This window comes from Lasioglossum baleicum, chromosome 10, assembly GCF_051020765.1.
Source record: "Lasioglossum baleicum chromosome 10, iyLasBale1, whole genome shotgun sequence".
In the NCBI taxonomy this organism is placed as follows: domain Eukaryota; kingdom Metazoa; phylum Arthropoda; class Insecta; order Hymenoptera; family Halictidae; genus Lasioglossum; species Lasioglossum baleicum.
Window position 1 is genome coordinate 2,913,853 of NC_134938.1, and position 26,316 is coordinate 2,940,168.

Consider the following 26,316-nt stretch of genomic DNA (forward strand, 5'->3'; position numbering starts at 1 on the left):
CCTTCGACATCATGTTCTCCTAATACAAAGTTCAATTTTCGAGATTTTCGAAAATTTTCAAGAATTTTCGGCCGTCTGACTTGTCGTTGAGTTATACTACTGAATTTCGTGCCACCTCCTCCGATATCATGTGCTCCTGATACTTTCTCAATTTCCGAGATTTTCGCCAATTTTCGACCGTCTGACTTGTCGTTGACTTATACTACTGAATTTCGTGCCACCTCCTCGGATATCATGTGCTCCTGATACTTTCTCAATTTCCGAGATTTTCAAAAATTTTCGACCGTCTGACTTGTCGTTGACTTATACTACTGAATTTCGTGCCACCTCCTCCGATATCATGTGCTCCTGATACTTTCTCAATTTCCGAGATTTTCAAAAATTTTCGACCGTCTGACTTGTCGTTGGCTTATACTACTGGATTTCGAATACCTCCTTTGACATCATGTTCTCCTAATACAAAGTTCAATTTTCGAGATTTTCGAAAATTTTCAAGAATTTTCGGCCGTCTGACTTGTCGTTGAGTTATACTACTGAATTTCGTGCCACCTCCTCCGATATCATGTGCTCCTGATACTTTCTCAATTTCCGAGATTTTCAAAAATTTTCGACCGTCTGACTTGTCGTTGACTTATACTACTGAATTTCGTGCCACCTCCTCCGATATCATGTTTTCCTGATACTTTCTCAATTTCCGAGATTTTCAAAAATTTTCGACCGTCTGACTTGTCGTTGGCTTATACTACTGAATTTCGAATACCTCCTTCGACATCATGTTCTCCTATTACAAATCCAACAATTCCCGAAAATTTTCGAAAACCTCGAAAATTGAACTTTGTATTAGGAGAACATGATGTCGAAGGAGGTATTCGAAATTCAGTAGTATAAGTCAACGACAAGTCAGACGGTCGAGTATTGGCGAAAATTTTCAAAAATCTCGAAAATTGAACTTTGTATTAGGAGAACATGATGTCGAAGGAGGTATTCGAAATTCAGTAGTATAAGTCAACGACAAGCCAGACGGTCGAAAATTGGCGAAAATCTCGGAAATTGAGAAAGTATCAGGAGCACATGATATCGGAGGAGGTGGCACGAAATTCAGTAGTATAACTCAACGACAAGTCAGACGGCCGAAAATTCCCGAAAACTCGAAAATGAGAAAGTATTAGGAGAACATGATATCGCAGGAGGTGGCACGAAATTCAGTAGTATAAGTCAACGACAAGTCAGACGGCCGAAAATTTTCGAAAACCTCGAGAATTGAACTTTGTATTAGGAGAACATGATATCGCAGGAGGTGGCACGAAATTCAGTAGTACAACTCAACGACAAGTCAGACTGTCAAAAATGTTTATTTTTCGTAGTTTTGATATTCTCGTAATTTCAAATCAGTAGTGTAACTCGATGACAAGTTAGGCTGGTGTAAATTTGTCACTCTACAACAAATCGGACGTGCGGGAAAGAGTGGTGGTTCAATAAATAAATAGGCAGATTTACTTCTTATTACATTGTCTTTATTTATTCATTGAAGATGCATACATATATGATGTTGTACCGTTCTAGAATGACGCAGAGAAAATGAGTTGGTTATTTTACATCATATTATTTTAAACGAAATTTATTCAATGTAATTTTTGCGATATTGTCAATAATGAATCGTTATATACTGATTGTTAGTTCAATATTATATGGAATTCATGTTTATCGTTATTGGAAACAAGAAATAAATGTCTGAGTGTTAAATTGATATCGCGTCAACGGAGATCGATAAAGCTGCGAATTGTAAATAACTAAATTCGATAATAAGAGAATGTCTATACTTACCGTAAACAAAGTGTAAATTAAGCATTGTTTACTGCCCCAGTTGATAACTTTGTCACATCAATTATTTCAATTACAGCACGTTGAACGACATTTGAATTGGAAATAACTACAATAAGAAATTGCGTATTATAATAAATGTTATTTCACATGTAGAATTACATAATTTACAAGCCGGAGAGTAATGACAACGCTCCATTTCCCCATTATTGTTTCCAGCTTTATCTAATACCTGTATACTATATAAACCGAATAAATTGCAGGTTTAAAATCCTCATTATGCTACAGACAAAAATATGATATCTAATATTTACAAATGAGGTGTGTAACGCAAGCTTAACAATAAGTTTCCGAATAACTCGATATACATACGTATATATACGGTGTTCGACAACGAATGAGAGAAAACTTAATACATATGTAGATGGTTCTTTCGAGCGATATAATATCAAAATCGAGAATAGAAAGATGCGGTTTCAGGTTTGTTTTCAAGTTGCTAACCCTTGTCCGTCCCTCGTATCAATTTGACACGCGGTTTTCCCAAAAAAAAAGTTATATTGTTCTGTTATTTGTTTTTAAATTCTCTTGAAACTTCGTGACTTTCATTTTTTCAATGCGACACACTTAACCGAGAAACCAAAGAGTGTAAATGTTATGCTCATCAGTCTGAATAAAAAAAGCACATCGAAAAATAACTGTTTACCTTGTTATTTCATCGATCTTTTTACAACTGTGTCAATTAGGCACCGAGGGACAGATTCAGTTTGTGAAATGGGGGACGGATGGACTCTAATTGTTAACCCTTTGCACTCGGAGCTATTTTATCTCGAGAATTAAACATTTCTTCCGATCTAGAATAATTCCATTCGATATGAAATTAATATACTCATAAAATATTTAAATGTGTAGTAATTGGACAGATCCCAACATACACTACTGTGCAAAAGAAAAAAGCACCCGGCCATATTTAATAGAAAAGCGTAAAAAATCAAATAAGGACACAGTAAGTTTTGGAAAAGGATTCTTGTGAAAAATCTATCTAATACTTGAAATGCAATAAATCAATCATTGTACAATACAATTTTTACATAAAGATATTGTTCGTCATTCTATCTCACAATTATACTGGGTGCTTCTTTCTTTTGCACAGTAGCGTATCTAATATATAATGTAAACAATATTTTGAATAATGGTACAACAAATTTTTAGTGGTGACTCTGAGTCAGCATTCGAGTGCTAAGGGTTGATAACTAAAAAACAAAACCCAGATCGCGTTCTCTTTATATTCGATTATCAATTTACATTCTCGTGAAGTTCCATCCCTCGAATTTTGTCTCATCTGAAGCCGAACACCCTGTATATAGAGAGAGACAAGTTCATTACAAGACGGCACAGTATGCAAACGTCGTCTCAACGCGTTCGCTTATTTAAAAATTATCAACAATCATGCAGCACTTTCTTTCCACTGTGCACCGGGGAGGTCTATTCCTCGTCGACATTACGTTCCCTTTGTTTCGACTATGTAGAGGGATCCTGCCACGACGTAGCATCGCTACGCTGTGCCCTGTTGTAAGAAGTTGATTGCTGTTTGTTTTTGCACGACGGACAAGGAAATGTATGCATATCTGCCCAGGTATTCCGCCGAAATAAAGTCTAAGACCATTGTTATTCGATTTAGTCCTCCGTCACACTATTTACATGCGAGTATTTACCTGAAAGTGGCAATAAAATGTACTGGCCGTTTCAATAGCACATTCACAATCTGTACAGGCTAACGAAGTTCCTAACAAGAAACAAACTGCGCAGACAAATTCTTAATTAGTATTTTTAACACTGAACCTACCACGAGGGGTCAAACGACCCATGTTAGATTTTTTATTTGACAATTATTGAAACTGTAAAGGCGTCTTCATGGAAATTTATTGAATATATTCTTCGACTCCAGTAAATATTAGGTCGGGGAAAAAGAAATCCATCATTTCTCCGCTTGAGATAACGTAAAAATAATGGATTTCTTTTTACCCAACCTAATATTAGGTTGGCAAGTAAGTTCGCGACCTCCACATTTTTTCCAACAAAACCATTTATATAGATCTTTTAAGCACGAGTATTTTCTATCAAATTAATCGCAAAATTCAGAGCTTTCCAATGATATACAGTTCGAAAGGAATAGTCGCTGAGTGAGGTTGTAATGTTACAATAAAAGAATTACGAAACAAAAGGTCGTGATTTAGTTGCTATCCAAATATTATAGTAAAAATCGCACAAAATATAAATAAATTTAATCTTGTTATTTTTGTAATACTATACACACATCAGTCGCTTTCGATGGTCGGTCGGTTTAGTGTTAAACACTCGGCATTTGGACGGAAAATGTCCGAACAAATCGTTCATTCGTAAGAAAAGTGAGATAAATCATCATGTGCAGTAGATTGAAAATAATATAATAGTATGATTAAATTTTTCCAATATTTTTGAATGCATAAACTGTCTGTTTCTTTCAATTAGTTCCATCAGCTTGCGCGGTTTGTATTCGTGCTTTTGAAACGACTTGTACAGAATGTTTCAGCACTAGTGGTACTCGATCGACAAGTATGCGATGCTTCGCAGAAAGATCAAGGGCAAAGTCTAGGTTTAAATGTTTTTGTGCGAGTTTCAGTTTTCTGTAGCTACTAAACGAACTCTTCTCCGACTCTGTTTAATAGTACAGGAATCCAGCAGATGTTGAGTTGCGAAAAACTTCATCCACCAGACTTTCCATCGATCTTTTCGCGAAAAATCAACCCCTTGCGAAGCTACACCACTAGTAACAGATTTATACCTCGACTACCGTATCAATTGTGAGATATATTACTTAAACGCTGTAAATCAGAAAGCCAAATGGAATTCAGAATGCTTGTAATAGTGATGCGTTCGGGTATGAAATGAATATGTATACAGTTAGGTGAAGGTATGCTCCTGCGAATGAATATGATAGTTATCGCTAGATGAATTCGTCTTAGAAACATTTACCATTGTCATCATTCTGTTCTTATAGCGTGATATACTCCTTACTCTATATGTTAGATGTACATACGATAAGATAGTTGTGTCAAACGATACGTTACAGGAAGTTCGTTCCGACGGAAAATCAAGTTCTGCGTAGCGAATGTGAACTTAATGGGGGATTTCTGAGTTGTTCGCCATTGTTCATTGTCAACGTTCCTCACGCTTCAATAACACGCAGATGTATCGTAAAATAATCGTCGATATAAATGTATATTCATACGTATATATAAATACAAATATACCCAGCAAGCAATCTGCTCTTTGATTTGGTATGAATTTGGCACCAAATGGAGGACAGACCTTGCTCTGGTTATAGAGGGCAGGTCTGTCGCACTGAGATCGAACCTAACCTTGCTTTCGGAGTAAATATCGGGCAAAGTCGTTATTGTCATTGTTAAACTGCGGATTTTTAAGCAATTTTCAATTCTTGTAGGTAAATTTTAAGTAAGAGGGATTAAATAAAATCTTAGTTTCAGTGGTAGACTAAATTCTATCGAATTTTATGTTCCAGAATTTTTTGAACATGTTCAGCTGCCATACATGCACAAAGATTCGCAGTCTAGTCATTATTTTGAGGTTTGTAAATATTTAAATGATTGACAATGCATAAAACTTACAATTATATAACTTAGGAATTTAAATAAAATTCGATTTTCCTTCTTGCAGCAAGGTTTACTCCGATTTTGCTGGATATTTACTCTCAGAAAGAGATTAGGTTTGCTCTTAGGGCGACCGACCCGCCCTCCATAACGAGGGCAAGGTCTGCTCCCGTTTTGCCCTGCATTTGCCATGGAATTTTCTTTCTACCGACAGGTTTTGGTCAGCAGAAAATGTGGTTCGGCACCAAAGTGGCCGCCTTTGGCTCGCAAAGTACGATTGCAGACATTTGATCATAATCTGCGCGAGCAGATTTTGCTGACTGGGTACAAAAATATATAAATGCTTGTTATTCACGAGATTTACCACTTCGACATGTCGTCGTTCTCTCTAAAATTATCTTTGTCAATCAGTATAGCAGAATTTCTTAACATCGGTTTTATTAACATAAGGTCTACAAAAATTATTGCGTGTTACATTTCGTTACACCTTCAGAGTTAGTACGTTGGATCGTTTCTTTCTCTTTCATGGTTTTCATTTTCTTTTGTTACAATTTACACGCATCGATCAGTTACGGCATTAAGTAGGATAGCTTTTTTTTTTAAATAATGCATATAACATTTGCCATATTCTATGCAGGACGGCCAAGTTGAAAAACGTTTTTATACATTCTCCTTTGTCGAAGGATTAGAAGACGGTTTTAACTCGAAACCGGGGAGTAAGTATATATATATATATATATATACGCGGTTACATAGAAACGTGGCTTCTACACCTTAAATTCTTCTCAAGTTTTACGCATTCCGTGAACAGAAGTGATTGGGGAAACAAAAGGAAACCGAATTATGGTCAACGAACAGAATCGCGTGAATTTATTTCCATTCTGTTGAAAGTTTATTTCGTCTTGATCTCGTCTTGTACGCGGAAACAAGTCTTTGTCACGGCTTCGGCAGGCGATCTCGTAATTCCGATCGGTCAAGAATTACTTACATTCCCGCGGGTTTGCTCTCAAAGCAGTGGATTTCTCTTGCTGCATTGGTCCTTTACGTTTTTAATTGTGCATGGAAATTAGACAGTGGTAGTAGCGTTAATCCTCGAACGTTCTTACGAGTATAATAATTGACGATGTTTACGACTATTCAGTGCTTTATTTATCAATTTTTTGAAACACATTTTAGAGATACTTCTGGTGCACACTCTTTCCGTTGTTCCTAACAGCTGTTCATCTAATTTAATCGCCCAGAACTGAGTAATTAAACGACGATTTTGATACCGTGCGTCGATATTGAGGCTCTAATGTGTCGGGGTAATAAGATTTTAGGGGTTTGAACGTACTTTAGCTCTTATGCAGTCAACAAAAATGTGGAATTTATTTGTTTCTTTAATTTTTCCATTTTCCAAGGGGAAGGCAAGGCGTTGGTAAACTCTTTTAGGTTTCTTCAGAACGGGCCTTCGTTTGTTAGATATTTTTATTCAAATTTGTCGACGTATCTAGTAGCCCAGATAAAATAAAATAACCGAGAAGAAGTTTATCGTCCGTACCAACCTTTCTAACGATTAACCAACCAATGTTGCAACCAAGGCCCAATAAAATACCAACCATAAATGCTACTAGGCAATGCTTTTGCCCGGGCGTGATGTATTTACGAGGTCCAGCCGAGTGTACTGATACCGTTCGATACATATTCTCGTAAACGGAAAGCGCATGATAGCCGCAACATCGTGCATCGAGTGCTCGCGATCGATGCTCTTAAATAAATCTTGACCGACGCGTTTACGCAGGATCATCCGTGCCAGCCGCCAGACGTATCTGCTACTTCCTACAACGTGAATCGTACGGACTAGTTTACCGTCTAGAAAAATACAGCGGTCGGACCAGTTGCGAACTGAAAAAACAACGAAAGATCCCGAGAAGATCATTCAGTCACACGAAGACAGCAGAGAGGCGATCAGAATTTTTATACAACAACGCTGTTTGATTCTAAGTGGTACGCGTCAGGTTTTCTCAAACGTTCCGCGGATTTTCAGTAAATTATACATCCCGATTTCTGTATCAAAATTATATAGTTCGCTTTGTACACTTTCTTCACCACTTTTTCCTCCCCCCTCTTTTTGTTCACTCTCACTTCGAGAATCGTGAATCTCAACGTTCGACAGAGACAACGCGGTTGGATGCAACTGCGCGCGCGCGCACGTGACGCGCCGGTTTTCATTTTTTTCGATTATTCCTTCTCCCCCTCTTTTTCTAGAGTGTCACAGAACCGATATTATTGTTACACCGTTGCACGGTCTACGATCGCGTTTCAACTTTTAACACAGACAGTTCGACTATTTCTAATTTCCTTAACACGCTGACTATCGCGAAGGCCCACCGAATAATTACGAAACCGAGCGGAAACGAACAGTCAATTCCTGAATGTTGGGGTGTCCCAGGATGTATAACGGATTTATGGTGATTTCGCGGTCCTGCAAATTTGATTTTTCACACCGTTGGTGGACGATTTTAACCCTTTGCACTCGGAGCTATTTCAATTTCTTCCGACTTAGAAATTATTCTAAGGGTACAGTGAGTCCTCGACAATATCTTTATGTAGAAATTGTATAGTACAATGATTGATTTGTTGCATTTAAAGTATTAGATAATCTGCAATAACACATATTCCCAGAACTATTCAATTAAACAGCGGAATCCTTTTTCAGAACTTACTGCGTTCTAATTTGATTTTTTACGCTTTTCTATTAAATGTGGCCGGGAGCTTCTTTGTATCGGGCAACAGTGTTTGTACCGACAAAGCTACCGTTCTGATAATCGGAAAACGAATTTCACAGTTCGCAATTGGTTTTCTGTTTCGCTTGCAAGAATCCGCGTAAGTCGAGGACTCACTGTACACGATTCTTTTCGTTTCATGGATGTGCAATTGATACAACACCTCATACAATACTTAAAGATTTAGTAATCGATTAGACACCAACATATTTAATAATCTAAACAATATTGCGAATAATGGTACAGCAACTTTTAATTTTAAGCCCTCGACTGCTAAGGGTTAAATTCAATTCTCGACTTTAGGACCTTCGAATTCGTAATGTTATATCTGGGACGTTCTAATGGCGAGATTTAACACATTACCGACCGGTGATTATTGCATAATTTTGAAAAATCTATGGTACATGGCTAAATACTTTTTAATGGAATCTTCAATAGCAACAGCAATATTCATTGCGAACTAACAAGTCGCCCTCAGTAACGTCATCTAACAGTTTCATTTAAGATCGCGATGTAAAAGAAGATGTCCATGCTTTCTTTTGGTACAGCACAATTATTTAAAATCCTATTAATAGGCTTCCGGTAGGTAAAGTGTTAAGATAGTAGAACAATTCCAGCAAGCAATCTGCTCTTGACGTGGTACGAATTTGGCAGCAAACTTTGCAAGCAAACACCGAGCCATCTGTTTCCGACAGGTTTTGGTTGACAGATTCGGAGCAAACAAGGGCCAAATCCTGCTCCAAGCGTGGCTTGGACCAAAATTAAAAAAGACATTCAATGATAATCTGCTCGAGCAGACTTTGCTGACTGGGACGCTCCAAAATGATAAGTAATCCCATTCTCGTTCCGAATGCTGTGTACAATTCCAAAGAAAAAGATCTCTCGCCGGTCAACTCGTTAAAGCAACTGTCGCGAATAATTGCATACGCAAAAGAGGATAGAGGAAAGGGGATCCGTATGAATCGTGGAATGTGTTTACGAGTGAAGTGTTAGCCGTTAAGTTTATTTGTAGCAATCTCTTACCAGGTATTAGGAATTCATTGTCCGTGGTATCCCGTTTGCGAATGATCTCGTCTGTTCATTTTGATTCTTTTTTTCTCTATCTATTTGATGTATCTACTTTGACGACTCGTCTCATCAATTAGCAGCGGCATGATTATCTCGTGTCTCCTCTTAATGATCCGAAATGCGTAACAGAGGATCGATCTATATTTCTTTTGTTCTCTCGTGTGTGTCTGTGTGTTTTTTTCTCTTTCTATCTCGATGATCCACTAATACGATGATCGATGACGTTTGGTATTTAGATACGAATGATTGACGATCAAAATGTCCGGAATGAGACGGATACCGTTGACAGAGTTGGGCGGGACAGGACTTAATCGGAAACTTCATGTACGATTCGAGTCTGATTAATTAGTTCGGCCTCGGCTAGCGTAAACACTCGAGCGATCGAAAGATTCGACGCGCTTTACTCGATTAGGGAAAATTAATTGCCGGCCAACTCTGATCAACGATGAAACCGGTGAACTCGATCGATCGATCGTTCCGAGGATGAATTGAATTGATTGTAGAGCGTTCGAGTCGCAAAAACAAGAGAACTTCTCAGGCGGGACAGTTTATTCTTCGTCCACGACGGGACCATATCTCTTTTTTCTCCAGAACAGAAAAATATTATGCTCTATGTATATTAGTTGAACACAAAGAACATCTCTCTTTTCATTTTTTCAGTGTTGTTAGTGTGTTCGTGTTCGTATATATGTGTGTGTGTGTGTGTCGTGTGTCTGTGTCGTGTGTTTCTTTATTATACGAGTCCCAAACGAACTACTATTCTCGCACAATGGACAATCCACGCGTCGAGGATTTCGATCTATCTCTTACACGCAATAAAAATCCAGTTGATCGGCTCGTTTCGTGCTAAAACGTTCGTTATGATACACGGTAAACCTGTAATTTTTCCCTTTACACGATGCAACACGTCGTACGAAAAACCAAAACACCTGTTCGCTCACTTCTTCTTCCTCCTCTCATCGTTTTGTACGTTGCTGCACGAACACGAGAACCATATCCGTTTCTCTCTCTCGAGACGCGCGTACAAATAAACGTCTATGACTTGATTCTTATCCACTAGAATTTTGATATGATGTAATGTGAGTATATTTCCTTTTGTAGACTGTGTGTACGTGTGTTCTCGCAATCGCCTCGTTCAATTCTGCATTCCGCATTTAAGAATACCATTTATAGTGTTTTTTTTTTATTATTCAACATAGCTTTTTTATCCTCGATATCTCGCACATTCTTTTTTTTTTTCTCTCGTTTTCTCGTGTACTCGTTTAAACAGCAAAGAGAGTCGGAGGCGAATAATTCTTATCCATTTTGTTCGTTTTTTTCTTTCTTTCTCGTCTTGTATATAATACACTATGCAACGTTACAAATTAATCTTCCGTGTTTTTTTCTCTCTCTCTCTCTCTTCGGTTCACGATCTCCGGGAAGTTATTCCATGCCGCCATGTTTTCTCGTTCTCGCGTACGCGACAGTTCGTTCTCTCATGGTTGGTCGCGTGAGATCGTGCTCGTTAGAAAATATGACGAAACGAACAAAGAATAACGGGCTTGCTCGACCACGGACACAGAGAAAGAGAAGAACGGAGAGGAGGGTAACGCTCGAAATCTTATCTCGCGGAGAGCAAAATGGCGCGTCGGGCGTGCTCGACGCGGAACGATTTCTCTTTTTTCCGTTCCGTGATTCTCTTTCTTTGTCTCTCTCTCTCACACACAAACACTTTCTCTCTCTCTCTCTCTCTCCTGCATTTATACAAAGTATAGCGCGTCGCTTATCTCGTTCTATTCCGTTACAACGACGTGAAAAGGTAAAATTCGGAACGAAGGGGAACACGCGTGGTCGCGCGGCGAACGGTGGTTTCCGGCGACATGATCTTCTTTTTCCTTTCGATCCTGTCTTCCTCCTCTACTATACCGTTGTTTCCCAAGATTTTAAAGTAATATTGCAACGTCAAAGGAACTGTACAACAAGCTTATTACAGAGCGGCTTTCTTTCTCACACACATTCTCTCTCACTCTCTCTCCATCTCCCTCTTCTCGAGACGTTCATCCTCTTCCCTTTCTCCTTCTCCTTTTTCCCTCGCGATCAAGTACGACAAACGGAAATCTTCGACTCTCGTCCAGACATCGCGGCGAACGATCGAAGATTATGATTGATCGATCGATCGCCGTCCGAACCCAGCCAACGTCCGGCGAGCTACACATGCCTGTGGCCTGGCGCGCTTCCTTCCTCCCGATAGTCCACGTAATATTATTTCGTGTGATGTGTGTTCTTTTTATTTTTTTTTTTTTATTATTTTCGCAACTTTGTTAAAACTTACTCGCTAAACAATTTGTTACTTTATAAACAGCGTTTCAGAGATAATCTACGGACTTAACGTTACTCCATTGGAAAGAAACGAAGAGAAAGGGGGGGGGGGTGGCGGGGGACGAGGATAAGGGGCGTAGAGCTGAACGAACGGGGGAATAGAAAAGAAAGAAACGAAAGGGTATGAACAAACGGAGGTGGTACTTGTGAAACCTCGATTAAATCACCGATCGCAAAATCGGTCGAAGGTATAATAAAATGCTAAGTCGTTGGCGTTCGCTAGTCCCATAAACCCGTTCGGAGGCGTTCTCGATCGCGTCGCATCGCGTACGGAATCGAATTCTCGAGTAAAACAATACACACTTGTGTTTCTTTTCTCTTTTTTTTTTATACACCTAATCCCTTACTGGTCTTTTATTTTGCATCTCTCGCCGCTCCGGGAAAACGGATCGTTACAAAAAAAACACCACCGTAGTACGATCCTTCGAAATCGTTGATACATTATCAAAAGCATCCTATGTACATCTCTCTCTCTCTCTCTCTCTCTTACATAAATAAATCTTCTTAAGGTATACACACAGTGTATCCGGATCGTCAAAAACTTATATATCAGATTGCTACGCAAATAAAAACACGGAGTCCAATATGGGAAAGTCAATAATATCGTTCTTCCTGCGAACTGGTTTATAAAAATATGATCTTTTTTTCCAACGGTTCGATCGGCAACGTAGAATAAAATCGTGATTCGGTGTAGCCCGCCATTTCGATTTCGCGCGACACGGAGAAATCAAAATTTACAATCGGAATTCCGATGTTCTGTCACGAATATATCAATCGCCCTCGCAACACGAGACTTTCTTTATACAATGCCGCAAACAGCTCGAAGAAACCCAGATGAACGAACATCCAAGATTTCAGTAAGGGATCGATCTCGCAAGGACGAGACTAAACGGAAATCATCGTGTATTCGACGAGACTCGCTCCTGCATCGTTCTTCGTTTTCTCAACGCGACGCTGTTCGCGAACGGAAATTTCATTAAAATTCGCGTGGAACCTTTTCACGGCTCGGTGATCGATTCCGGCGGGACGTGTAACTGTACAAGCATTATTTATTTGTTTATTTCGTTTTCCATTCGGGAGAATGGACACCGATGGACGCGCGTACACGTTGGTTCGAGCCTGGCACGGGTTCATGAGTCGAGCGAATACCGAAATGGTAGAAGAGACCTCTCGAACGCGCGAAACGATGTGCGAGGTTCCGTCACGGAATAAATTAAATATAACACGATTCCACTGTTTCATTCCGATGAGTTTTTCCACTACGTAAGAACATTATATATATATACACGTGTTATGCATCGGTAAGAGTCATAGTTACATTACAGTAGTAGTATAGATCGAGTATAGAATAGGCTACCAACTTATCATAAACGGTTTGGTTGTACCTAACTATATAATAATCAATACTTCTGTATAGGTTACAGTTCGCCCTATAACGTTCGATTGATCGTTGGCTCTGACGAATCACGTTCTAGGCCCGATCGATTAAAAATTGGACGGGTGGAAACAGAATAAAGAAGGGAAAACGGAAAGGAGGGGGTGGCAGGAGAGGTGTGGATGCTCGAAAAATTCTCAAGATGTACACGGAATTAGATTGAATCGAGGGTGCAGTTGTGGAAAGTGGGACACGAAGGATCTAACAGGAAATATATTTGAGTTTTTTTGTTGTTTTATTTAATCATAACTACCATTAGAGATCCAATCTGTTCATCGTTACTTCATCTTCTTCTTCTTCTTCTTTTTTTTTTTTGTTTCGTTTCCTCTGTAATCTTATCCAGAAATACTAAACTCTCAAAGTGGCGTCATAATATTACTTTAAATTCATGATAATAAAGTCTATCGTGTATGAGAGTTTAACTGTGTGTCAACATGTCTCATACCATTATATATTTATATATATATATATAATCGGTGTATATATAATATATATAAATATAGATATATTTATGTATATATATTTATATATATATAAATATTTTAATAATAGTATGTATATATATAATATATTCACTACCTGCATATCACAACATAAATTTTACTCTCTCCTCGACCGTTCAAACGCGGACACGCACACTCTCATACTCACGCAACATACACACACGATCCCGTTCTACGTAAATTACTATAATAACGCTGCGGTAGTCGGATAGTGGTTGAGTTTCTAAGCATTGTAGCGCCGTGACCACAGAGAGCGTATCCCCGTCCGCGTTTCTCGATGACCAGACACGCACACCTTTGATCACTTCTCGAACGTCATCTCGTCATCAAGTTTTTCATTATTCGTCATTTCTCCCATCATCGCGCGACGGCGATACAAAGATGCGCGCGCGGTGAGAAAGGGGTCACGTTGAAAGTCACCTCGGAACGCGTGACGTTCGTCTCGAAGTTTACGGGACGCGTCTCGACGTCACGCGTCCCAAAGACACGTTTCCGGTCGCGATCTGTTGCGTGTCTGTACTCCCCTTTTACTCAGCGAACCTAACCGACAGTCATGTGGTTGTAAACGTATCAGTGTATGTGTGTACGTGTGCGTGGACGCGTGTACGTGTGTGTCGATACGTCTGTGATTTGGCTCCGGCTCGCGTTGATCTTGCTCCGTCCACGGTGATCGACGCGCTCGACGACCAAGATCCCCCAATTCGGAATATTTTGTCTAAAAAACGCAACGCGAACGACGATTGAGTCGTTTGCCTGGGACGGCGCGACGGTGCGCCATCATCATCATCATTATCGTCATCATCATCATCATCAATGTCGTCGTCGTCGTCGTCGCTGTTTTCTCTTCTTTCTCCGCGGTTCTCGCGCGATCGGTGACAAACGGTACGTTCTCGTTCTCGATCTCGATCTTTTCCTCTCGTCTCTCGATCCGCTACACTGCTCACGAGCTCAGCCACTAACAATTATACATCAGCATAAAACCTTAGAAACCATTGGCTCAGCCTGAACGCGTGGCGCTGGTTCGCGCTGTACCACCTCACGGGATCCAGGGCAGCCGGTGAGTTTTTAAAATATGCGACAGGAAGCTGAGCAGCAACTACTTCCGCCGCCTTTACTCTTTTGCCTCTGATCTGTAACAAAGAGACGACATCGTTACCGTAGGTCCGTCGACTTTCACTGATCCCGGGGGAAATCGCGTTTCGTACGACGCACCGTTCGATCGATCACCGGGGAGAAGTGGGAAGACGCGCTTAGGAGATACCACCTTTAGGAGGAGTTCCCTTAACGCCGGACGGCAACCTAATACCGGACGTTAGCTACATATATGTGACAGTTCAAATGGTAGCGAGTTAAATGCGCGAGGTGTCCGTCTATTAGGAGTAACTCGGGTCGTGCGCTTTCCGGGTGTCTTAATACGCGCGGAAGAGAGTTGTTTAATTTTCCGTATGCTCGTGAGCAAACAAAAATGTCGTAAAGCGTTACTGCTTCGGGACTTGTCCGAAGACCGCTGCCTCGTAAAAGGAGAAATAAAAACTCGAATGAGAGAGAGAAAGAGAGAGAGAGGGAGAGACGCCATACGACCCGGAATCGTGCGTGTCGCGATGCAACGCACACGTTTATCATTTCAACTAAACGCAGCGTTTCCGCCGCGACGAGTCGCAATTCTTTTCCGCGGGGCGGAGGATAGTTGTCCTCGGCTTCCGCAAGCGGACCGTAAACCGGGGTAATATTTTTCTTTCTCCGTTCCGCTTCCACCGCGAAGGAAACGCTGGATAAGTATCGTTATGAATTGCTGTGCCTAGCGAGCGTAAAAGGTATTCGTCAGGAGACAGTATGTACTCTGAGAAGCGAATGAGACAATTTAGGTACTGCGCGTCCGTCAGCGTTACCAGATCGAGGATAGTGGGAGAAATGCTATAGTCAGAACCTAAGTGACGTCACGAAGCTATAAGGTAGTCTAATTCTGATGGCGATGTCGCGATTTCTGCTGAGAGTGAGGATCCTACAGCACGGATCGTGACATCACTATTTACCCCCACTATCGGTACGTCGGTGGAACAGTGACGTCAACGGAGATCCTGACTCCCCTACCACCCATGAAACGTCGCTATTGGCCGAAGACGATGACAAACAGAGCTTGGTAAAATGCTACTTCAAATAGTAAACACTATATTTTATCTAAAATCATACATGGACTTTTGAAAAAAAAAATATATATATAATATAAAATATTATATTTGTTAAAAGTTTTTAAAATAGTATTGTATTGGAATTTTTCTTCAAGCAATTTTCTTCAGCTCTGACGAGTAGGCTGCGAATCTTGATGCATTCTAAGGCTTGCGAAAATTGTCAAAGAATTCAACAATATTAAAGTCGATAGAATTGAGCACAGCTACTATTTGTATTTGTTTCGGATCTACAAAGGCTATTCCCACTAGAAATAGAACTTTAGAAGATTCCACTGTCTTCGAGTTTGCCTACAAAAATTGGGAATTGCAAAACATCCGCAGTCTACCAATGACACAGATCGACAAGACGGCAGGTGATATCGAGACAGAGTGAAATGAAATTACTTTACAGGTTTGAGAGGTTGTGCTGACGTTGTGTGATCATTGTCTTCAGCCAATAGCAAGCGTGCGTGTGATAGTAGGGGAACCGGGAGACACCGAGACCGTGTTCTTTGCCTAACCATCATCTGACGGACGTACAGTACCGTCACCTCTGTGATTCCGTTTTTTCTTTCTCTTGCTCCATACTTTCGAGATTGGGACAGGATTGGCGGGCGTTGATCATGGATCGTGAATGGTGGACACGGGAGATTTGGGCTTTGGGTACTTTGTCAGTCGGCTATCTCGCTGACACTGTCTGTGCCGCCGGGCTGGAAATGCATGCGTTCACCGTTCGACAAAAAGCCTGTAACCGGTAAAAACTTCATTCGAATTGTGGCACAGAGCTTCTTCCAAACTCGGGCACAACCCTGGTAGCATTTATACGATTATTCGATAGAAAAACCATATCCACCGTTGACCAACCATAAATTCTACCAGGGAAGACAAAAATGAGCGACGCCGTTTGAAAGAAGAAGTCTCAAGCTTTAAAATGAGACCAGTTTTATTATTTCTGCCAACGAAATGATCACAGTTCAAATATCGAACTGTCGAACGGACAGTTTAATACTCGAATACTTTTTGGATCCGCTGTTGCTCTGAATCTAATTACTTGACAAAGGTTACCGTACAGAGGGGAAACGTGATTCGCGTAACGGGTGAATGCGAATCCGAGTTTCGCTCGTTATTTGCCACGTCGATAAGGGTTGGAGTACGCGGCGCCATTTTGAAAAAGTTTGCCACCGCGGCGCATTGTTTACCATATCGAAAATGTCTCGTTAAAAATAGAGAACGTTGTTTTTCACGCGTTACTTCGGGAGTTGATAAGTGGATTGACGAATTTCGATCGTTTGTGGCGAACGCATTAAGTTTATTACTTGTATATTACTTTCCTATTACGTAAGTGGATAGTATTACTGCCATTCAAACAGAGGAAGAGACCATTCGCTGGTGTTCCTGAAGACCGATCAATTTCGACAAGTTTGCGGACGTGTTACATTACGCGCGGAGGACAAGAAAGGGTAGAAGAGGTATAAATAACATTCCTTAGTTGAATCATTTCAATTTTGTGAAATTATAAAATTCAAGAGGTTACTCGCCATGTCTGATCATTTTAGTCTCTTTTCAGTATTTATTGATAAACGAAACGAACATTTCCGCAACGTCGATCTCTGTAAACTACATCAGGGACATTTTTTATTCTCTCCAATTTTTAAGTAATAATTAGACTGCGGATTTGATGCACTCGTGGCAAACATTAGTAGGTGAAACAGTAAATAAATAAATGTCTATGTACAGCTTCTACGTATAGCTCGCGCCTGGAATCGATGCACAACATTATTTATTTTGCATAAAGACCCGCAGTCTGCTAACAATATGCCGTGTGCTCATGTGCCTGTTCAAATGTTTAAATTATTCACAACTATTTCAGATTTGGTAAAAGTCAAATAAATCAATTAGATTCTCTCTTAGCTATATTCATCTAGTGTAGAAATTAATCGAACCTGAGCGCCGTGAAAATAATTACCATTAAATCAATTAGAGTTGATCTCTTCATGAAAGACAAAGTATTATTCCCGCAAAAACTGTACCCAAGACTTCGTTTAAAAAATGTGTCAACGAATTTTTAGTTTCAGATGGATCAATAAGCAGAAATGTGACCGACGCCATTTCAGCACAACCTCGGGGAGGTCAGCTGGAATTTTAGAATTAATGAAAAGGTTATGGGATACTTTCTAAAAAGAAATTTTAAACATACAAAAATAGTTTCTGGATAAAGTCTTATAAGTTTTGAGAAAAATAACTGTTTCCCACACAATAAACTTAAGAGTTACGGTAAACAGCGACGAGAAACGTAGAGGAACGGCGACACATAGGGAAACCAAACAAGATGCAATTTTAAATGTGTTATACGAGCTAGACGCTAGTTGCATCGATACTTCTGACGTCATTGTTGGTATAAACGGCAACAGTGGCATGGTTTCATCGATTCAAAACAAAGTAAAGGGAAGTAACATCGCAAAATATTGTGTCACCGTGGTCACAATAAAAAGAGATGCATCGTATTGATTTTTAATACGTACAGTGGATCCAAAAAGTATTTGAACGCTAAATACCAGATTCCTGAAAAATTGCCTGTCTCTAAAACTGCGATAATCGTACGATAACAAATTTCGACTCATTTTAAAGCTTCAACCCTCTAGTTTCATAAGCCATCATTTATTTTATTCTGAAATATTTTTAAAACAAAAATCGTTCATCAACTTCGAAGGAGTCGTGAAAAAAAGATCTGATCGTTGTTGAACGGAACCGTTCCGAGTCTGTGTGGACGGTATAAATCGACCTTTAGTTGTGGTAGGGCGAATGCCGAGGTTGGTCGACGAGAAATCGGGAAGAAAAAAGATCTCCGCCCAGTTTCCTTTCCGACAGTGGACAGGACAGAAAGGATTGCTGGGCCGGGGGGCCGTTGATGATTTACCTTGAGAATTAGGCTCGGGAAGATTCTCTCGTGGGACCAGATGCATCACCGTGGTTTTTCCGAAGGGAAGCCCAAGAGCACCGAGCGTGACATTGCTGTGTAGAAAACGGCCTTGGTAGATTAACCGCAGGATCTCCGCTTTGGCGACTGCCTCTTCCGCCCAGTCTGAAAGACAAAGAGTCTGGTATCAGCAACGCGACCTTGCCTCGGATATTCACGGGTTTTCCATGGTACCCGCAGCAAAAAAAAAAAGAGAGAGAAGAAAGAAAGAAGGGAATTTCGCGGCCGTTGGCCCGGAAAAACGTGAATACATCGGGTGCTTCGATCTTGACGGTCCCCTTCCTCCGTTCCGCCCTGACGGACGTGAAATTCACCCTTTATTTTGAACCCCTCTTCCGGATTTCACGTTCCGATAATGAACGAGTCACGAACATCTGCGTGGAAACCCGTGGACCTCGGTTCGCCGGGTTTCTGAATTTCTTTCCCGATTGTTCTTTCCACGGCTGGCCATTTGCCGATGAATAGTCGAGGCAGGACGGTCGAATAATGTATAATGTAGCGTTAAAAACCACTAAATTTTTATAGTCGGATATATTCGGAACGAGAGGACAAACATTGGAATATTCAACGGATATGTTTCTGCCCTGAAGAACGGAAAGGATGCGAGGAAAATAATGTTGCTGACGTAGCTCGTTTCGAGAACGCACAAACAAGGAAAATACCAATCCCGGAAGAAATTATTCAATCATACAAATCGAATTCCAATGTAAATAAAAAAATTGGAAGTTCAAGATGAAACTTTAACATACTGTAATATGATTCGTCTCTTTCTGTCTCTGTTGTGAAATGTATTTCTTTAACGCTGCGAATAAAGCATAATTGAATGTGTGTCAGAGACAATGAAAAATAAAGAAGTTGAGTAATTGGATGAAACACGTCTCATCTCGATCGATCGGAAGACAACGAAAGAGTGGGGTTTCGACGAAATTTGAATTTCAGCCGAGTTCTTCGGCAGTAAATTTTCTCCGGCGAACTGCGCGAGCGACGCGCGAAAAAAGTGAAGCATTTGCATCGAACAATCGCACAGCGTTCGGCACACGGCTGATAGAACACAGGCTGTAGCTTCTTGAAGGCGTTCCCGAGGGCTTTCGGTCTTTTGCTTATACACGTTCCGCAAAGTGAGATTCCCAAGGAACTAGAATGGCACTTTTTTTTTTATTACAGGCTAAGCGGTCCTCTTTTATCTTTATGTAATCGCGACGATTTGCATGGAGGCAGAGCGCCGGAGATGCTCCGCGACAGGATTATACTGGTCGCAACGTAATTCGAGACAGCGACTACCCTGCTCTCGCGGTGGCTTAATGAATTTCCAAGGAGTGCCAGCTAGTTAATGGAACATTCCATCTTACGGTCGGGATCTAGTATCGTCGCGGCACTTTTCTGTCCCTGAAAGCCTAAGTAATTCGTGTACAACGGTTCGAGAGAGCAGAAGTTGTGGTCGGTGAATGCATTTCAATATTAAACGAGTTCTACCGTTCTACCACTGCCTCTCCCCTGCGCGGAGTTTCTCCGGTGATTTACGTCCCGGGGACTTTATTTAAAAGAATACGAGACTCTCCTCTATCCGTTTCGTCTATTCCTCGCCGGTATTAAGGAACGGCATCATCCTTTGCTGATGCGATCCGGCTCCCTTTCAGTAACTCGAGTTTCCTCGTTTCTTTCACAGTTATCGAGGCCGCGTTTTTACGGATGGAATAAACATCGCACAATGAGAAAAATAAGTGGACACTAGTGTCCAGACTAACGACTACTTTATCACGGTCTTGCCCTCCTGAATTGTATGGCTTGGGGTGAGAATCTGATGCGTGCAAAATTGAGTAGCAATCGGACAAGGGTTCCCGTTGTATCATCGGGATATTACTTAATAGTGTAACAAAATCATCAATAAAGTTTTATAATTGTAAAAAGACTTGTGCAGAATGATTGATTATGTTCAAATATTAATAACTATGCTAACTTAGATGATAAAGAAACGAAATCTGTGCGATAGTGCTCTGTGTACCTGCTTGAAAAGCTTCTGCAACGTAAGAATTTACACAATTTCCTTGAAACACTTGAAAATCGCTAATGAATGAACGCTGTTAATAAAGTCTGTCGACTTTCGATGAAGGAGAGCACTTACTTTACGGGTGGACAAATAAAAAAAACAATACGAGCCTTACACTTCAGAGCTTTGACTACGTTGGACGGCAAGAATTGCACGACTTGCGCAAAATTTTGAAATCGACTTTTTCCCGACTTTTCGGTCGAAATTTCCACACGGCGCGCGCCGCCTAATTGAATCGTACTGCCGCGATACATCCCGCGATAGACAGCATCGCTTCGCGCCCCCATATTTCCGCGAGTGTTTTCAATTCTGGTAGTTTCGAGCCGTGTACCGACAGTGATGAACGAGCAAGCATTATCCCGAAGCACTGTAGCGATACCCCGGCGTCGTGGAATTTTTCCGCGTTCCATTTATACGGTGTACCGTGCAGGGTTTTAAGAAATGGCGACTGTTCTTCACGGCGAGACATTCCCTGATACCCTTGCTACTTTTATGGGAATTAGCGGATACCGATGACCCCGATAATTTATTAAGTCGCCGCGCGAGTTCCGCACGCGCCTCATCGTTTGTATAAACTATAAACAATTCTTCAGCGTGTTGCTCGCTCGCTACGCAGAAATCAATCACTTTACAGTACGTAAAAGCAATCAATATTTCACAAATTCAAGAATGTCGATGTTATAAATAGATATTACATAAATAATATACGTAAAACATAATTATAAACATTTTTCCAACGGGAACATAACAATCCTTAAACTGTAAAAACATATACATTCTGTACAAATTCTTGTATAAAAGTATGAAAATTTAAACTCGTGGAAGTTAGAATTACACGATAAACTTTCATTGAAATGTCTAAACTTCCATAAAATTTCGATAGACGTTTTGTTAAACAATAATGAATGTTGTTTGCAACTTTGTTGTAACATTTTGGACCCGCTGTCTAATAATAAATGGCTCGCAACCAAACTTGTGCGGCAACGCTTGTCTAAAAGTCATTTTAGTTGCAGCACGCTTCATCATCGTTTCGGGTAGCAAAACTGTTTACAGTTACTTTGTTCCTCTGGAGTGGTTTCCTGCCTCCTTAGTTATCTTGTTTAGCATAGTTGTCAAAGGTTATTCTGTGTAGCAACAAATAAAACGGTATTGCGTGGTTTATTTCGGAATATTTAAACAATAAGATGAAGAACTTGAGGGGCTCTCCGTGAAACAGCCAGCTATGACAAGATTCCTATGATGAAGACTTTCGATTTAATTTGCATTACAGCTTCAAAATGAATGATTTCGGTGGTTTCAAGTAATGATCACAGCGCCATTTCCCCGAAAATGATTGGTTTCAGCTTACCTTCCGGCCAGTTTTCAAACACATGGTGTGCTATGTCCCCCGCTGAGTCGCTTGGACTGAATAGGAACTCTTTTGTCTTACCGCTGACAAGAATAAGGCGTAGATTTATCTGCAACAGAAACCAACGAAATGCTATTAATATTAATGTTACTTGCAACGATCGTTTAATCACCTAACCATCCATATCCAACCGATTCATACGTAAACGCAATGTTCCTTGGTTGCGTAAGGTGAATAGTCTGTCGACATGCACTTAACAACTCCTTCACATTGATTTTGCATAAAGGTTTGTGTTCGATATTTTGCACGGAACATGTCAATTTGGCCAATAGACTTCCAACGTACGTCCATGTCACTAACAGGATTAGACAGAAAGGCGATTATGAACCCTCGACAGAGCAAATCTAAAGCTCGAGCCACAATGCTAATATTCTCGCTGCCATCCGGTTCTTCGGCCCGCGATATTTAACACAAAGTGAATCCCGGAACAAAAGTGCCGCAAAAGTCCCTCCCCTAATGCCGCGAAAGCGTACACACATGTCGTAATTCTCGTTCTTCGGGACCCTCCGTTCTTAATTTTCATTTCCACGCTGTATACTCTTTGAATCGCAAACGTTAGAGGTCCCGGACCCTCCGGACTCTCGTATCTCTTCACCACGTGTCGCGTCAAGGGTCTGACCGGGGTTGCTTTGCGTTTCAAGGACAAAGCGGAGAGAGAGAGAGCATACTCGGGAAAACACTGATAATAAAAAAGCTCGTCGAGGCACCGTGACACGGGGAAACCGTGGCGCGGAAAGGGCGCGAACGGTATTTACGGTTCACGGTGTACGCACACACATGGTTCGCTCTCTCCTTATCTGTCTTTACTTAGCGGCCGTATGAAAAGGAATTAGAGCCGACTTTTTTTCTTCTACTAAACCCTTAAGCCAGAATGTCGCCTTCCAGTCACGTAGCTGCGCCTCTGGACGGCATAAATGTCGAAAAGCCCCATTTTTCTATGGCGTCGCAGCTACGGGGCAAAGGAACGCGGAAGCTTATCTCGCCGCTCCGAGTGCGGCTGCTGCCTGCCTTTCGAGCCATCTTTTCTTTTCGAGCCAATTAACCGGTTTACTGCCGAGAGCCATTGTCATCGCTCGATCTGCCCATTATTGAAAGATTATACGGCACTGTGAATATTTATAAACCCGAGCGCGCGTTTTCTGTATCGTTTCTTCGATATTTTCAACAAATCACTGATCATGCTTTCACGTTTGTGATGAGTGGAAAGCGGATCTTGTGCATTTATAACAGAAAAAGCATTAGAAGAATTTAAAAATACTGTTTTATTACTTCTAAGCTATTCAACATTGTATTTGGAAAGAAAATTAATTTCTACTTCGTTCCAGTTTGTCGTAATTCGGGATGAAAATTTTTATCTAAAGAAAAATAGCGGAGAAAATGCCAAAAGTTGTTTTTTACAACCTTTGAATGTGGGCCTTTTATTCGATCTGTATTAATTATATGTGTTCCAAAAATTTCATAAAAATTAACCGTGGTGAAAATCGCAGTTTTTACTTTTCCGCATCAACCGACTTCATTAATATTTTTACAATATGAATTTTAGAAATGCAGAACACGCACGAAATGTAAGTACTTGTACAAAAGAATGAAATTATAGAAAGCCCTGTTTACGTCGCATCAGTCGTATTATACCTCTCGCGAGGCATCGCTGGGTGTCGCTGGGTGTCGCTGTTCTGAATACGTTAATCCGGTAATTAAGTTTTCAAGCTGCCTTTCGGTGTTAACACTTTTTGGTCAGTCCCGTCGTACAGCGAAAGAGCTAATTACAGCGCGATGCTGGCTCACGTTTCACGACAGATGAACTTTTGTATTTCAGCTGGATATTATGAACTTTCTATGCATGCTCGTATAAAACAGATTTTTCTTCGAAACAGGTCTATTCTCAGTGCGTTGTTTTAACACTCGGAAACGGATATTCATGTCTGAGCGTATACAGCACTCTCTCTGCAAACGTTATGTATAAAAGATTCGTTGTCTCATTCACCGTCTACGAACGCAGCGCAACAAATAATTCACGGTGTAATAATCTTGCGAATAAACGTGTAAATACTGCGTTAGAATTATCTGATCCAGCAGTTGTGACGAGTGTCGACACGCGAGGTCAATAATACATATCAAGTATGAACTCTGCTCACCCCTACGCTTAGGTTCTTTCTGTTAATTGACCCTTGCATTCTAATTTTTCACAGTGTTCAACGAGCGTCTGTCCAGAATTTTATCATTCAAATTTGGAAAATACTATAATGTCTTTCAAGAACGCCACTACATCTTGTGGTGGTTTCTGCGTTATCCAGCGTTTCGTTTAGAAATAATTAGAAATGAAGATTCATAGATTTATTCAAGGACATCGTGTCTTTTCATCATGTTTCTTTTTATATTCTTATTGTATCGAAGTAGGTACATATAAAGAATGCACAATCATGTGAACAGCAGCCAAAGGGTGATCGAGACAGAAGAAAGATGATTGAATGTTTCTCCAAATCCTGAGATTATAAAAATATGGCAATTTGGTTCATCTCGTCAACGAGAACGCAATCTCATTGAATTGTACAAATTTGTTCAGGCGAAAATATTTGTTTCCATGTATTTTACTTTCGAATTTTCTTCTTATGTCGATCGCAGATAGGGCAAATAAACAATTTAATGATTTCGACGGCACAGGTTCGATCAATTAGCTATAGAGCTTCTCGTGTTAGATCATTCCTTGAGAATCAGAAATCATTAAACTGTTTATTTTAGTTTCATTGTGCAAAAAATGCCGCAGTAATAGGTACATTTACCGTATATTGATCGGAAGCGGGTTATCGAGATGGGGTCAATAAATGAATAAACCACTGTCAACCGATGATCGGAAGTTTCTCCGGGCTCGCCGTAACGAGCGGGCGAGATTAAAAATGCAAAGGGGCTGAGAGGAGTCAGCGCACGATCAATTTCTCCGTTAAACGATGGAAGAAATGTTTCAGGAACCAGCTCTCGGTATCTTTCACAGAGAGTAACAAGGGTCCGGAATTCGTTCGCTCGGACGGCACGAGACCCCCTTAACGAGACTTCAATTGGTGTCGTTGGTGGAAGCGTGGCGAAGCGGGCACGTTTCGTTCGCGCGACGACGGGGACAATTAAGACCGTATTAATCGTCTCGGTTTCTCCGTTTTTCGCCCTTCCTTCTCGTTTTTCGTCTCGCGCGGACGAATTACGGTCAGTGGCCGGGCCCTCGCTCTTTCCCGCCGTCGTCATTCTCTCGCTCTTCCCTCTCTCTTTCTCTCTCACTCTATCCCTGCCCCCAACAGACGCAAATTCAATTACGGTCTCGCGCGAAGACCGGCCAACATAAATAATTACCGACGAAGCCGGACTCGCGGCCGAGCAGAAGGGGGTGAATGCGACTCGTGACCCTTTGCGGTTCCTGCGGCCGCGAGATTCCGCTGCAAGTTGCTGCGGCATAAATCATTGTCGCTCGGCCCGCGAATTATCGCTCGTAAACACGTAACCCACCCCTTCTGGCTGCCCCTACGCCACTGCAACCCCGATCCGAATCATCCCCCCCCGCATCGTCGATAAAACAGACGCCCGGGACGATCCACCCTGGGGAATTTGCTTCGAAAAGTTTCTCGGAAATACTTTAGTCGATCGGATAGAATGAGGAAAAGGGTTAAACCCTTGTGTAGCCTATCGGGTACCCATTTATTGCATTCCTTTCGACAACTTGTGTTCATGTTCCTCTGAAAACATTACAAAATTTCTCCGAATGTCCATTCTTTGCTCGCCAATTTATTAATTTCTGCAAATATGCCAAATACAAAAGGGTTTAAACAATCAATAGATTTTGGATGGTGTCCTTAAGTTATAAAAATTCGAAATTCGAAACTAGAACCAAAAGAAAGACGATTTCGTATTCATTAATAGGAAGAACAGTTGTTTGTGTTGATTTTTATTCTTAATACTCCACATTATAAAGAAAAAGAAGTTCATCCATATTTGTACTGTTAATACACTGACTGATTGGAGCATTTAGGAAACAAAGAAATGATTGTTGAACAGGAAGCCAAACAGTTTGACTTATGGCTGTTGAGCGAAACATGCATTCGGTAGAAGTATTAATACACCGTGAGAAGATAAATT

At 40.8% G+C, this 26,316-nt stretch overlaps 1 protein-coding gene across 2 annotated transcripts in view; it reads right to left on the reverse strand.

Annotated features, from left to right (window-relative positions):
* Window positions 1-5,889: 5,889 nt before the first annotated feature.
* Ubl3 (ubiquitin like 3) overlaps window positions 5,890-26,316 on the reverse strand; it is a 126,494-nt gene continuing 106,067 nt past the window's right edge. For both annotated transcript variants that reach the window (XM_076432424.1, XM_076432425.1), the window contains 3 exons: window positions 22,138-22,246; window positions 18,683-18,847; window positions 5,890-14,727 (listed from right to left, as the gene is read on the reverse strand). In XM_076432424.1, the coding sequence (XP_076288539.1) occupies window positions 14,663-14,727; window positions 18,683-18,847; window positions 22,138-22,246 (339 nt within the window). In that variant the 3' untranslated portion in view covers window positions 5,890-14,662. The remainder of the gene's footprint in view (window positions 14,728-18,682; window positions 18,848-22,137; window positions 22,247-26,316) is intronic.